The sequence below is a fragment of the Oncorhynchus tshawytscha genome, linkage group LG08, assembly GCF_018296145.1.
Source record: "Oncorhynchus tshawytscha isolate Ot180627B linkage group LG08, Otsh_v2.0, whole genome shotgun sequence".
Lineage (NCBI taxonomy): Eukaryota > Metazoa > Chordata > Actinopteri > Salmoniformes > Salmonidae > Oncorhynchus > Oncorhynchus tshawytscha.
In genome coordinates, this window is record NC_056436.1 from 11,914,107 (window position 1) to 11,929,854 (window position 15,748).

Sequence of the window (15,748 nt, forward strand, 5' to 3'; positions counted from 1 at the left end):
ATTTTTTCTTAACTCTTCTTGAACTGCACTGTTAGTTAAGGGCTTGTAAGTAAGCATTTCACGGTAAGGTCTACACTTGTTGTATTCGGCGCATGTGACAAAAAGTTTTATTTGATATGTATTTGGGGAGTTTCTCCCATTCTTCTATGCAGATCCTTTCAAGCTCTGTCAGGTTGGATGGGGAGCGTCGCTCCCAGCTATTTTCAGGTCTCTCCAGAGATGTTAGATCGTGTTCATGTCTGGGCCCTGGGTGGGCCACTCAAGGACATTCAGAGACTTTTCCCGAAGCCACTCCTACTGTCTTGGCTGTGTGCTTAGGGTCGTTGTCCTGTTGGTAGGTGAACCTTCGCCCCAGTCTGAGACCCTGAAAGCTCTGGAGCAGGTTTTCATCAAGGATCTCTCTGTAATTTACTCCATTCGTCTTGGGTTCCCGAGTGGTGCAGCGGTCTAAGGCACTGCAGTGCTAGAGGTGTCACTACAGACCCTGGTTTGATACCAGGCTGTACCACAACTGGCTGTGATCGGGAGTCCCATAGGGCGGCACACAATTGGCCCGGGAGGGTTTGGCCGTCATTGTTAGGCCGTCATTGTAAATAATAATTTGTTCAACTGACTTGCTTAGTTTAATAAAGGCAAAAATATATATAATAATAATCTTTTCCTCGATCCTGACTAGTCTGCCAGTCCCTACCGCTGAACAACATCCCCACAGCATGATGCTGCCACCACCATGCTTCACTAGTCTCCCAGTCCCTGAACAACATCCCCACAGCATGATGCGGCCACCACCATGCTTCACTGTAGGGATGGTATTGGCCAAGTGCTGAGCGGTGCCTGGTTTTCTCCAGATGTGACGCTTGGCATTCAGGGCAAAGTTCAATCTTGGTTTCATCAGACCAGACAATCTTGTTTCTCATGGTCCGAGAGTCTTTAGGTGCCTTTTGGGAAACACCATGTGGGTTGTCATGTTTCTTTTACTGAGGAGTGGCTTCCGTCTCGCCACTCTACCATAAAGGCCTGATTGGTGGAGTGCTGCAGAGATGGTTGTCCTTCTGGAAGGTTCTCCCATCTCCACAGAGGAACTCTAGAGCTCTGTCAGAGTGACCATTGGGTTCTTGGTCACCTCCCAGATCAAAGCCCTTCTCCCCCGATTGCTCAGTTTGGCCGGGTGGCCAGCTCTAGGAAGAGTCTTGGTGGTTCCAAACTTATTCCATTTAAGAATGATGGAGGCCACTGTGTTATTGGGGACCTTCAATACTGCAGAATATTTTGGTACCCTTCCCCAGATCTGTGCCTCTACACAATCCTGTCTCAGAGCTCTACAGACAATTCCTTTGACCTCATGGCTTGGTTTTTGCTCTGACATGCACTGTCAACTTTAGGACCTTATATAGACAGGTGTGTGCCTTTCCAAATCATGTCCAATCAATTGAATTTACCACAGGTGGACTCCATTTAAGTTGTACTAATGTAAATAAGATATTGCTATTTTTTTTAAATTATACATTTTTAAAAAAAATGTTTAAACCTGTTTAAACGTTGTCATTGTAGGGTATTGTGTGTAGATTGTTGAGGAAATATTTGTATTTAATACATTTTAGAATAAGGCCGTAACATAACAACGTGAAAAAAGTCAAGGGGTCTGAATACTTTCCGAATGCGCTCTAGGCCTATATATTTTGTTCCTTCTGTCTTGTTCTTTCTGCATCTTGATTATTTTTATTTTTTGCATGACAGAGACTTTACTTAGAGTTGTAATGAAGGGATGTAAGGGCTATTACCTGAAACACATAACCTGTTTTTGTTTATTTAGTGAAGGCTAGATGTTTATTTTTTTGTACTTTTTTTTCAAGTCGGATGGGTCTAAAGATCTGCTGGAGACAGCATAGGCTGTGGGGCCTACTGACCTTGGAGTTTGTGGGTGTGCTCTGTTCCATGCCAGCCTGGGCGGCTCGAGGCAGATGGGGTTGAGCGCAACCTCTGACAATAATAGTTTTTTCATGTTTTTGAGGGTTAACATTTATCAAAGTCGTGGTTTATTTTCTTATTTTATTTTCTTCTTCTGGTGTATCGTCTAAAAGTGATTTATTGAGAAATGGAGGGTGGAGAGGGGGATGCATTAGTGGCCTCACAGTGGAAACTAAGCAGGCCAAGTTAGTAGGGACACAGGGAGGGCTACACAGGGCAAAGTTTAACAAAGGCATCCTGCTCCTGTATTAAACTTATGCTAAAATGTTTATTCTATTCTACTGAGCCTTTTTCTTTGTCTTCGTATGATATTTTGTTATTTCTTATTGTTGTTGCATTGTCCAGAAGGAACCTGCAAGAAAGCATTTCATTGGACGGTGTATACAATGTGTATCCTGAACATACGACTGATAAAACTTGAAACCATTTGAAAGAGTGTTACATAGAAAAGGGGGGAAACTCACCTCTTCCACCACCAATGTGTAGTAGCACCCTATGGTGATGCACAGCTCACCACATATCCGCTAGCATGGTGGAGAGGTGAGAAGCTACTAAATGTTCTGTGTACTTTTCTCTTACAGGCGTCGTTGAGATCACAGTACCAGAAGGCCCGGTAAAATATGATTCTAAACAGACAATTCTCTGCCAAGCCAAGGAGGACATGAAACCAATTGAATGGGTTTTGAAAAGGAGTGATGGTAAAACATTTGACGTAACAACAGGTACTGATGCTACAGTGATACCCACTAGTAGGACGACTACAATTCTCCTCAGACAGGCAACGGAGATCTGGGAAGGTATGTGTTATCTGTTATTTTGTATGGTATTGTAGAAGATGATAGGACAGGTCACAGGGCCAATTAGATAGTGTGTGTGTTCCAAATGGCACGTTATTACCTATAGGATCTGGTCATAAGTAGGGCACTGTCAAAGGTATAGGTTGCTACTTGGGACACATTCATTATTTGCTCATATTCATGCAATTTTCATAGTTTTTCTCTGTGCTGAAAGGTCTGTGCAGATATAGGCCTACGGTTTGTGAAGTGGAGTTCGTTGGGTGAATTGCAGTCTTATGAGTCGTCTGAGGACTTGTGCTAGCTCCCATAACTAATGCCTAGGCTTTAAGTCAGTGAGCTAACGTGGTCTTGAGTCACGCAGACTAACTCATTGTAAGAGAAAACAGTAAAACATGTTTGTCTTTTCATTTTCATTGAACTGCAGGTCTGTACACGTGTGTCTTCAATCCAAAATCCTCCAATGTGACCATAAACCACAAAGCCAGTGCAACACTAGACATAGCGCTCCTGCCACAAATTGACATCAGTAGCACGCCCCAATTTCCGGACTGTTACAACAAATATAATGCAAATGCTAGAATCTTTGTCAGAGTTCAATGCGAAATTATGAATAGCACTGAAAACTACAATGTGACATGGAATTACACCAACACTGAAACTCCATTAAATGAACAAAAAGGTAACTTTCTGCCCTTCATGGTCCTCACATGTTAATTACGCTATGTTTAAGACTGTATGTTATAACAATTGCTATTAAAATGCAATTAGGAGCACAGTTGAACACATTTGACAGTTATTAAATCTGGTAATTTATCCCTCCACAGATGTTACCGGTACTGGCATAATTTACAGGATTGATACGACTGTCAGCTGCAGCAGTTTACAAGAGCCAGCTGTAACATGTACATTTATTAACATCCTGTCCCAAGAGAAAAATGCTACTGTCAATATCCCTGTTATCTACAGTAGGTTTTCAGTACCATTATCCAGCATGAACAGTGTATTTTGCCATATGAACAATTATGCTCTGAATTGGTGCAGTAACATTCAACGGCATACCCCAATCTTCTTGGAATGGGTAACAAACGCAAGCATATTTTCAGTGAAATCTAAGATAAATATACTGAACAAAAATATAAAAATGCAACATGGAACATTTTCAAACATTTTATTGAGTTACAGTTCATATAAGGAAATCAGTCAATTGAAATAAATATATTAGGCCCTATCTGTAGATTTCACATGACTGGGCAGGGGAGCAGCCATGGGTGGGCCTGTGATGGAACAGGGCCACCCACTTGGGAGCTGTCCCAGCCAATCAGAATGAGTTTTTCCACACAAAGGGTTTTATTACAGACATAAATATTCCTCAGTTTCATCAGCAGTCTGGGTGGCTGGTCTCAGACAATCCCACAGGTAAAGAAGCTGGATGTGGAGGTTCCTGGGCTGGCGTGCTTACACGTGGTCTACGGTTGTGAGACAGGTTGGACAAACTGCCAAATTCTCTAAAATGACGTTGGAGGCGGCTTATGGTAGAGAAATTAACTTTAAATTATTTTGCAACAGCTCTTGCGGATATTACTGCAGTCAGCATGCCAATTGCATGCTCCCGTAAAACTTTTTTGAGTGGCCTTTTATTGTCCCCAGCACAAAGTGCACCTGTGTAATGATCATGCTGTTTAATCAGCTTCTTGATATGCCACACCTGTCAGGTGGACGGATTATCTTGGCAAAGGAGAAATGTTAATTAACAGGGATGTAAAGTAATTTGTACACACAATTTGAGAGAAAAGGTTTTGTGCATATGGAAACATTTGGGGATATTTTATTAAAGCTCATGAAACATGGGACCAACACTTTACATGTTGACTTTATATTTTTGTTCAGTATAGTATCATTTTTTAAATTCTTGGGTGAGTTCCAGGACGACTTCATTGCATTGCATCAACCATGGGTTGTGTGACACATCATCGACTTCAGTCGGGCATCAGATTGCTATATCATATGTGGTTATCATCCTATCCAGGTATCAGATTACTATACCATATGATGTGGCTATCATCCTATCCAGGTATCAGATTACTATATCATATGATGTGCTATCATCCTATCAAGGTATCAGATTACTATATCATATGATGTGGTTATCATCCTATCCAGGTATTGTGAGATCTGGCAGGCAGCTTCAAAGTAGTCGACCTGGAACTCAACCATTGTCTTGAACTTCTGAAACTAAGCAGGGTTGGTCCCTGGATGGGAGACCAGATGCTGCTGGAAGTGGTGTTGGAGACCCAGTAGGAGGCACCCCTTCCTCTGGTCTAAAAAAAATATCCCAATGCCCCAGGGCAGTGACACTGCCTTGTGTAGGGTGCCGTCTTTCGGATGGGACGTTAAAACGGGTGTACTGACTCTCTGTGGTCACTAAAGATACCATGACACTTATCGTACGAGTAGGGGTGTTAACCCCGGTGTCCTGGTTAAATTCCCAATCTGGCCCTCATACCATCACGGTCACCTAATAATCCCCAGTTTACAATTGGCTCATTCATCCCCCTCCTCTCCCCTGTAACTATTCCCCAGGTCGTTGCTGTAAATGAGAACGTGTTCTCAGTCAATTTACCTGGTAAAATAAGGGTTAAAAACATAGATTTTTAAAAGCCACCCTATTTCTTGTTCATCTAAATGGTGAAAATGTGTCTTCAATATCTATTTCTTACTTATTGTCAACAATTCTGTTTATTTCCACAGGCAATTCAAAATTTTGTCCTGCTGAAGGTGACTGGTCAAACGCAAAGGCTGACTTTACGGCGGTGCTGAAGTGTAAAAATGGTATTGGAAAAACCCAGAGACGGTGTTTGAGTGATGGAGTTTGGGAGGAGGAAATATCTAACTGTGTGAATGTAGATCTACATGACATCCTAATTGATTCACAGGTATTAAAACAAATCATCCTTATTGATTCACAGGTATTAAAACAAATCATCCTTATTGATTCACAGGTATTAAAACAAATCATCCTTATTGATTCACAGGTATTAAAACAAATTTTGAGATTGACATAGAGACAGGCAGGCTTTAGTCCGAAAAAACTACTTTACTAAGACAGAAAATAAATATATCAAAGAAATAACTTAGGTTTTGCTCGGTCTTTCTTCTCTCTCTCTTAACTGGTGTCTGTCTCTCTCCCGCAGTGTGCCATCGTGCTCCTTTTATTTAGCCTCCACAGCTTTCCTCTAATTACCTCCACTTAGCTGTCCTTGTCGGGGTGCCCAGCTCCCATATGCCCAGCAGAGGGAGCCAACGTCGCCTCACGTATCTCCCCTCTATTACCATCCCCCGGGGTAGACCTCCTGGAACACCACAACCAATATTGAATTTTAAAAGCACCTTTAAAATCCCTTTAATATAAACCATATGAATAATTCTATAAATGATGGTTTTTAATATGCATAAAACTAATAATATGCACAACCTCTGTGCCTTCTAGGAAGATCTTAATAAACAGCTGGGCCTCACTACCCCCTTAATACGCCAATGAGCAGCCATTTTGACTGCAACGTTCTAACAGTCTAATAAATACATTTCATAAATGCTATCAGAAAAATGATCCTTCACTTGTGTTTATGAAGGTCTTGGGTAACAGAAGAAGAAAAAAAGTATTTAAAAAAACAATAGGATTTTCATTAGTTAATGTTACTGTAAGCCATCTGCTGCAGCATGCTCATGTGTAGAGCACAAAGGAACAACGGTTATTCTTGGAAAAAGTGATATTTTCAAATAAAGCTAATCTCTTACATTTCAAGTGTTATTTGGCAAAGGTTAGTGAAACCTCATATGTTCTGTGATACTATACTACTTTAATATTTGAAAAGTAACTTAAAAACGGCTTATAACAGGAATTATGCTTCATAAGTGTTAAATATACTTATTTAAGACAAGTCAAGGGCAGAGGGGGACATTGCAGAGACATTTCCATTTTAAATGAATTACTATGCAGTCAAAATGACTGGGATCGGAGCTTCTAGTGTTAACCCACTTCACCCCAAAATGACTGGGATCGGAGCTTCTAGTGTTAACCCACTTCACCCCAAAATGACTGGGATCGGAGCTTCTAGTGTTAACCCACTTCACCCCAAAATGTCTCAAAATTTTCACCATCATTGTAAAGTTATTTTGTTGCTTTGACAAAGTGATTTCTGAAGATTATAATTTATTTATTTATTTATAGATAAGAAAGGCTAGAAATGTTTGTTTTTTTGTGAAGAATTAAATTGCCATTCCCTGTTGTCAGAAGTGGATTGATTTATGGCTGATTTAAGATGAAATCGTCAACCCTGTTATGGTCAACTCTTACTTTAGTTGGCACCTATTATACACTTACATAGTCTTTTTTTACATCTTGAGATGGGGAAAATCTTTTTTTCTGAAGTTGAACATGTGCTCTTTATGACCGAATGTTAAAATGAGGGGATATTAACAACAACAACAAAAAATGGGGGGGGTCGAGTTACACTTCCCAAAAGGCACTGAATTGGTGGATCGACCCGTAGACCCATTCATTCTAGAATAATAGAACTTAAAATGCCTCATGAGTTTAGTTCAACTGCTGTACCCACAATATATTATCTTGTTTTTTATTCCATTGTTCTTAAACAATGTATTTGTAAACAAACACTAGCTTCAAAACATGGTTAAAACTATAATTTTAATCTTATTCAGAGTGGTTACATTTTTCCAGCCCCATCCCTCAGCTGTTTCCCAAAACAAGTGGCGGGGTGGCGGTATTGCCATTTAAATGACTTTTTGTTATTATAAAGGCATCTATTCTAAACTGTAGTTTTTGTGTGCATTTTCTTTCTATCATTACAGAACCTTGCAATAGGACTTGGATCAGTTGAGAAAAATTCTGCAAACATATTTTCACGTCTGAAATCTTCCACCGATAAATCAGAATCCATCAACACTTATGCTAATGTGAATGCTTCTGTGTCCATTCTCTTCACCATGAACAACGCAATCAACGAATCTCAAAAAAATTACACACTGAATAAGGCTCAATTACAAGTAAGTATAATCCAAAATCATCTTTACCAGAATGTTATTTATCTGTTCTTCAGTATGATTTATAATAACAAAAGATTAAGTAAAAACAGAAATGTATTTTTTATTTTTTTTTAAATGATGTCGACTAAAATATGACCCCCCCTCACCCTCCCCTCCCCCCCTTTTTCAGGATGCTCTAATATCATCCAGCAATCTTTTGGATAGCAGTCTTGAAAAGTCATGGATTTTTAAACCTGACCTTGTCAACAGATCCATGGCTGAAAGATATCTGATTTCTGTTGAGGGCCTGGTTAAACAGTCAGATGTCGAGAGTACCACATACCAACACACAAACATAGAGTTGAATGGCTGTAAACCTCAGCCGGACAAAAATTGTGTGAACAAAGTTTTCAATGTCACCGTAACCATGGGGACTGGCTCCATGATGGTTAAAACTATAGGTTTTAAATCTCTCAGTAACTATCTACCAAAGCTGCAACAAAGAGACGCTGATCCAAACAGCATCGTGGTGTCCACTTCCATTGGTCAAGGATCTGCAGATATCTCAATAGACTTCCAGTTGATCAGTGAAAGGCCCCGCAACCACAAGATACAGTGTGTATATTGGGATTTTACAATAAGCCAGTGGTCTGGTAAAGGTTGTGTATGGGGTGGTCCTGATAACGAAAACCATTGTGAATGCACCCACTTATCCTCATTCACCACCCTCATGTCAAAGAAACCAGAGAATCTTCCCTATATGACGGAGATAACCTATGTGGGCTTGGGCGTCTCAATTGTCTCACTTCTCTCCTGTCTAGTGATAGAATGTCTTGTGTGGAAATCTGTTGTCAAGTCCAGCGTGTCGTATTGTCGCCACACAGCCCACATTAACATCTGCCTGTGTTTACTGGTAGCTGACTGCAGCTTTCTCGCCTCAGCTTTTCCTGACATGATCCCAGAGAATTGGTGTCAGATCTTTGTGGTAATTAAGCATTTATGCTACCTGTCCATGTTCTTCTGGATGTTGTGCCTGAGTATCATGGTTCTCCATCAGATGATATTTATGTTCCATCAGATGAGCAAGAAGGTTTGCTTGGGACTGTGTTTTTCTGTGGGCTATTGCTGTCCACTGTTAATTGTTTTCATTACATTTATCACCTACAACAGTGGCCAGAAGGACTACTACTACACCACCGAGGCTTGTTGGCTGGTTTATGGAGGTTTTTTAAAGGGCTCGATCTTTGCGTTCATTCTGCCTGTTGGCACTATTGTAGTAGTCAATGTGTTCTGCATGCTAGTAGTTATCATAAGGCTCCTGAGACCAAGTCTTGAAGTCAACACTAAGGATGAAAAAGAAGTGGCCAAAGGTATCCTAAAAGCGGTTGTCCTCCTAACCCCAATCTTTGGAGGGACATGGATTTTTGGATTTTTTGTTTTGATGTTTGACATCACCAAAGGACCTATAGCCTACCTGGTGAACTACGCCTTCACTCTGCTGAACGCATTCCAGGTAAGACTGAGATTAGGTTTGGGTCAATTCCATTTCAATTCAGTCAACTGTGTTAGAAGGGAATTGAATGCAACACTGACTAATATACAATTGTCTTTTGATCAAACCCTGTAATTGTCTTTTGTAATGTAGAGGCAGGGAGTTAGGAAGCAGGTGCAGAGTTTAATATAAACAAACATGTACAGATACAAAAACAAGGAATGCATCCGAACTTGGAAACCGAGACAATAATGCAGGATGGGAAATACCAACAGAGTGCTATATATAGGGGGAGTAATCAGGGAAGGTCCAGGTGTGCCTGATGATGAGGCGCAGGTGAGTAATGAATGGTTGCCAAGACCGACGGTTAGTAAACCGGCGACGTCTAACGCAGGAGGAAGGGAGCAGGAGTAGACGACATCTAACTCAGGAGGGGAGGAGTAGGAGTAAACGACGTCTAACTCAGGAGGGGAGGAGTAGGAGTAGACGACGTCTAACTCAGGAGGGGAGGAGTAGGAGTAGACGACGTCTAACTCAGGAGGGGAGGAGTAGGAGTAGACGATGTCTAACTCAGGAGGGGAGGAGTAGGAGCAGACGACGTCTAACTCAGGAGGGGAGGAGTAGGAGCAGACGACGTCTAACTCAGGAGGGGAGGAGTAGGAGTAGACGACGTCTAACTCAGGAGGGGAGGAGTAGGAGTAGACGACGTCTAACTCAGGAGGGGAGGAGTAGGAGTAGACGACGTCTAACTCAGGAGGGGAGGATCAGGAGTAGATGACGTCTAACGCAGGAGGGGCGGAGCAGGAGTAGACGACGTCTAACGCAGGAGGGGCGGAGTAGACGACGTCTAACTCAGGAGGGGAGGAGTAGGAGTAGACGTGACATCTTTTCCTTCTTCAGGTCACAAGGTTTTAATGTTGTTTTTCATCTCTTACAGGGTCTCTTCATTCTACTCACTGCATATTTTGGAGAAAAACCGGTAAGCTACTGAAAAAAGGTCCAATACAGCCGTTTTTATCTCAATATCAAATAATTTATTGGGTTGTGGGTTGGGAAACGCTGTCAGCATGGCTGCTGGCCTGTAAATATATCACTTATTGCTTCAAGCCACACCGCACCCACCAAACAGAGAAAACATACCTCAGTCAGTTCAAGAACATTTTGGGGAAACGTGTCATTCAGTACAAACTGTTTACACAACCATGCAAAAGTTTAATCTAACTTAACGCACCCACTCGGTTGGAGAAGAAACATTAGTGGGTGTGGCGTTTGGCTGGAGTGATGTGGATGGGTAACCAGGCAACAATACCTGATGAATGAGACTGAAATATGTAGCAAAACAAAAACCCATTACAATAAAAAAAATATGTGTTCATTCCAAACAGATTCGTGTTGCACTACTGAAATATTTCAACCTAAAAGTGAGTTTACAAATCACAATTTATTTATTGGTCTAAACCAACTGGATGTAATGTCATAGCTAATTGATTATTTATCTATTTCACTCTTCACCAGCAGGTACAATCAGCAGTGAGTGAAAGTTCCAAACTGTCATCAACGATGAAGACGAAATGATATTTTAATCCATTTTGACAATTCTGTTACTTTTTTTCTTTTAGATATGTTGTATATCTATGCTGTTTATTCATCTAGGCTTAGTTTACATCTAAATTAAACCCCATACGAATCAACTGAAACTCTGACACTGAGAAAGTATGTGCAATGTCCTACATGTATCATTTATTAGAATTGTAGCCTTATTTTTCTGTTGTAATATAGCCTATATATTAGATGTTATGTAGAATGGAGAATTACATAATAGGAATTGATCATTTGGAAAATGAATTGCATAATGTGTAACCTACACCTGTTTCTATCTATCATAAGTGTCCAGAACAGTTTTTCATACTGTATGGCCAATGAAATGTATGTAATGTCTGTATTTTTCGTGGTGTAACATTTTTAAAATTGGTTCGGGTAAACTATATTAGCTGTTTTCCCAATAATGTTTTTGTTAATGAGGTGTGGTAATCCCTTGTTTTGCAGTCCTGTTTAGTTCCTTTCTCTGCTCCTCCCATTCCTTGTCCGTGTCGTCCAAGGGAAAGCTGTTTAACACTGCCATCTGGCGGTAGGTCCTGCACTCTGGCTCTGCACTGAAATATGATGCAGACAATCACATTCAGGAAGTCATCTACTGCACATAACACACATGGGCTTGCATCCTAAAAGTAACACTACTCCTTACAAAGTGCACTACTTTTGACCAGAGCCATGGGAAGGGAATAGGGTTCAATTTGGGAATCTGCAATGAGGTCAGGGTTCAATTTAGTCATCTACAATGATGGCCGTGTCCGAAATCGGTCTTGCCTACTAGGCTACTGACTAAATCTGCATAATCATACTACATAGGATTTAGAACATACTGTTTAGTAAACATTTGAGTAAACAACAAATATTAACATAAGCTACTATACTCACTCACCCTTACTGAGAATGCGTCATCTAATGCGTAATTGCATTGCTTCCTGACATTAGTTCATTCATTAGTTAATTTTGGTTCAGCACGTCCTATACGCGTTCAGAACAACTCGAAAATCTCTGACAACCGACTTCAGTGCATTCAAGGAAAGACAACTGGAAACTGGAGGAAAAAAAGAACGAGCTCCGACTGGGAAAGATCTTTTTGAATGGTCATCCAACTCGGTAACTCAGGCCTCTTTCTAGAGCTTCAACCTGAAAATCACAGACGTCATGATTCGACCTAGTTTTTTCCCCATGTTGTATTGAAAGCATCATTACCTCATCTGATTATCTGCTGCAATAAATATTTTTTAAATCCATCTGTTAAACTAGAGATATGTTTTTTTTGTATGGGCTATGTCTCCATCCACAGTATCCGCCACTTTAATGTCTATGATGCGCCAATGTCGGCCTTCCGCATTTGTGGTGGAAGGTAGCAGAGCGACAGCGGTTTTCGTCAGACCAATAAACATCCCGAAAATGGATCTTCTCACAAACGACTGTAGCATTTGGGCTACACACTAATATGACCCAACAAGTGTCACGGGACTCATCTGATAGTAACCCAGCACAGAGCTGAAAAATAAATAGATGTGAATAAAGCATTTCTACTTTTTTTTTTAAAGCATACAGGTAATTCCACACTAAACTTTTTTTTTAATGCACTCTATCTGATAGCGTGTGTGGGTGAGTAGTTTGCTGATGGCCACATAGTGAACAGAGTGGCCTATGGTGGGGTTATTGTATGGGCAGTCATAAACAACAGACAACGAACACAATTGCATTTCATTGATGGCAAATTGAATGCAGAGATACTGTGACAAGATCCTGAGGCCCATTGTTGTGTCATTCATCCACTGCAATCACCTCATGTTTCAGCATGATAATGCACAGGCCCATGTTGCAAGGATATGTACACAATTCCTGGAAGCTGAAAATGTCCCAGTTCTTTCATGGCCTGCATATTCACCAGACATGTCACTTATTGAGCATGTTTTGGATGCTCTGGATCGACGTGTACGACAGCGTGTTCCAGTTCCGGCCAATATCAGCAACTTCGCACAGCCATTAAAGAGGAGTGGGACAACATTTCATAGGCCACAATCAACAGCCTGATCAACTCTATGCGAAGGAGATGTGTTGCACTGCATGGTGGTCACACAATATACGGACTGGTTTTCTGATCCACGCCCTTACCTTTTTTATAAGGTATCTGTGACCAACAGATGCATACTGTATCTGTATTCCCAGTCATGTGAAATCCATAGATTAGGGCTTAATGACTGTTTTTCAATGGACTGATTTCCTTATGAACTGTTCTCAGTAAAATCTTTCAAATTGTTGCATGTTGCATTTATGTTCAGTATAATTCCGAGGACGTAATTTTTCCAAAACATTGCCTCATTGACAAATAGCTTCCATGCTATGCATAGATCTCCTACTAAGAACGCAAGTAGGCCTACGGTATTAGGACACGGCCATTGATCCCCTCACACATCATTCAAATAAAGCAGTGAATCAAATCATATTATTGTGCATGATGCAGAAATAAATAATGACATGTACTACATCACACATATCCCCTGAGACATAATAGAAATGAAACTGTGGAGCAGTGGTGTTTACTGTACTTAAACTACACTTAAAGACGTCTGTTAAGAGGGAAAGTTATTCTAATATCAATCACAATTCATTACCCACATTTTTAGGAGACTAGAATCAATTAACCACAACAGTAAAGTTTGCGTGTCAGAGCAGAGTCAAATAAAAATATATTTTTTAAATCACCGAAATTGAATAAATATTATACTATAAATATACGAAACACAGTGGTGTAAAGTACTTAATTAAAATACTTTAAAGTACTACTTCAGTAGTTTTTGGAGGTATCTGTCACGCCCTGACCTTAGTATTCTTTGTTTTCTTTATTGTTTTGGTTAGGTCAGGGTGTGATGAGGGTGATATATGTGTTTTTTGTACCGTCTAGTGGTTTTGTATGTTTATGGGGTTGTTTACTATCTAGGCATTTTGTATGTCTATGGTTGCCTAGATTGGTTCTCAGAGGCAGCTGGTTATCGTTGTCTCTGATTGGGAACCATATTTAGGCAGCCATATTCTTTGGGTAATTTGTGGGTTATTGTCTATATGTTAGTTGCCTGTGTCTGCACTTATCATATATAGCTTCACGTTCGTTTTGTTGTTTTGTAAGTTTGTTTAAGTGTTCTTCGTTAATAAATAGAAGATGTTTTCAAATCACGCTGCACCTTGGTCTCATCCATTACAACGAACGTGACAGTATCTGTACATTACTTTACTATTTATACTTTTGACAACTTTTACTTCACTACATTACTAAAGAAAATAAAGTACTTTTTACTCCATACATTTTCCCTGACACCGAAAAGTACCTGTTACATGTTGAATGCTTAGCAGTACATGAAAACGGTCCACTCACATCCTTGGTCGTCCCTACCGCCTTTGATCTGGCGGACTTACTAAACACAAATGCTTTGTTTGTAAATTATGTCTGACTGTTGTAGTGTGTAAATTAAAGAACAAGACAATTGTGCCGTCTGGTTTGCTTAATATAAGCAGTTTGAAATGATTTATACTTTTACTTTTGATACTTAAGTATATTTTTGCAATTACATTTACTTTCTATACTTAAGTATATTTAAAACCAAATACTTTAGACTATTGCTCACATAGTATTTTACTGGGTGACTTTCACTTATGTAATTTTCTATTAATGTATCTTTACTTTTACTCAAGTATGACAATTGGGTACTTTTCACCACTGACAATTACATACCTTTCAAGAAATCGAACACAGTCATTATGTCCATAGACTTCTGCTATTCTGACTGGTTTATCACCAGAGAAGTCCTCTTTGTCTATGGGGGCGTGTAATGAGTGGAGCAGGCGCAGCACTCCAAGTCTCCCAGCCTCAGCTGCGAAGTGGGCAGGTGTCCATCCACTATCAGTTCTCAGGCAGGCTCTGGCTCCGTGCTCCACCAGAATTCTAACAGTCTCTGTCTGTCCTGGGAAACAGGGACTAAATGTGACAATAACGTATTTAAAAAATAAAACACAAGAAAGAGTCACACGATGCAGTTCATAATAAGCATGACTTGATAAATGATGTGTCCCCAAATGGCAACCTATTCCTTAAATAGTGCACAAATTTGTTCAAAAGAAGTGCACTATATAGGGAATAGGGCACCATCTTCAGTAGGCAAACGTTGTGGAACGTTGCAAATAGACATGTCAAACAGAACCCATGTGATTCCTTATTCTACATGTCAGAGAGGCATGTTTGTTCTATAAAACAGCACATCATGTTTGTTCTATATGTTTGTTCTATAATATATTTCTAGCTTAAAGTTCCACAACATTATACCCTGCTGAATGCAGCCCTCTTGTTTAATGGACACAAACCTTCTAAAGACAACTACCTTTGGCTGCTGCCCAATGAAGCGGTGTCTTGTAGTTCCAGTCTATGTCTCTGTGATTGGGGTTACATTTCTTCTTGTTCAGAATCTCCTCCACTAGATCAAAGTCTCCAGCAGCAGCTGCCTGGTGCAACTCTGTCATTTCTAACACGATTGGGGGGGGGAAAGAGGTTGCCAAGCAACGTTCAACAAAACAAGAGGGTTGTCTTACAGCATCAGCTTCCCCTCCCCCAACCCGTAAGCATTAGTGAGGAAATGCAAAACTGACCCATGATCAGCAGGGCAAAAATGAAGCAGTAAGTATGTTTGCCCACTGGTGGACTGGGGGGGAGCACTTGTACACTCCTCCCTCAAGGATTAAAATTAGATTGTTGCAGGAAGGAGGAAGTAAAACTTCCTGGTTCAAGGCAGAATTGGATTTGGGTTAATTGATCCTTCTAATCGTGAAAGGGAAAACTAATTCATACATGACAACT

The 15,748-nt window shown here is 40.4% G+C and overlaps 2 protein-coding genes across 4 annotated transcripts in view; one reads left to right on the forward strand and one right to left on the reverse strand.

The window, feature by feature from the left end:
- Positions 1 to 11,111, forward strand: part of adgrf3a (adhesion G protein-coupled receptor F3a) — a 26,550-nt gene extending 15,439 nt beyond the window's left edge. Inside the window, exons 9-17 of one of the 3 annotated variants that reach the window (XM_042325207.1) lie at positions 2,550 to 2,765; positions 3,190 to 3,444; positions 3,590 to 3,730; positions 5,514 to 5,698; positions 7,635 to 7,829; positions 7,999 to 9,321; positions 10,238 to 10,279; positions 10,686 to 10,721; positions 10,819 to 11,111. In XM_042325207.1, coding sequence (XP_042181141.1) covers positions 2,550 to 2,765; positions 3,190 to 3,444; positions 3,590 to 3,730; positions 5,514 to 5,698; positions 7,635 to 7,829; positions 7,999 to 9,321; positions 10,238 to 10,279; positions 10,686 to 10,721; positions 10,819 to 10,875 — 2,450 coding nt within the window. In that variant the 3' untranslated portion in view covers positions 10,876 to 11,111. Of the gene's footprint in view, positions 1 to 2,549; positions 2,766 to 3,189; positions 3,445 to 3,589; positions 3,731 to 5,513; positions 5,699 to 7,634; positions 7,830 to 7,998; positions 9,322 to 10,237; positions 10,280 to 10,685; positions 10,722 to 10,815 lie in introns of all 3 variants that reach the window. The other 2 variants (XM_042325205.1, XM_042325208.1) reach the window with 2 other exon arrangements.
- LOC112256927 (ankyrin repeat domain-containing protein 66) lies at positions 9,236 to 15,423 on the reverse strand. The gene is made up of 3 exons (XM_024430515.2): positions 15,276 to 15,423; positions 14,633 to 14,861; positions 9,236 to 11,453 (listed from the first exon to the last, which is right to left on the reverse strand). The coding sequence occupies exons 1-3, from the start codon at positions 15,412 to 15,414 to the stop codon at positions 11,315 to 11,317; spliced, it is 507 nt and encodes a 168-aa protein (XP_024286283.1). The 5' UTR covers positions 15,415 to 15,423; the 3' UTR covers positions 9,236 to 11,314.
- Positions 15,424 to 15,748: the final 325 nt, after the last annotated feature.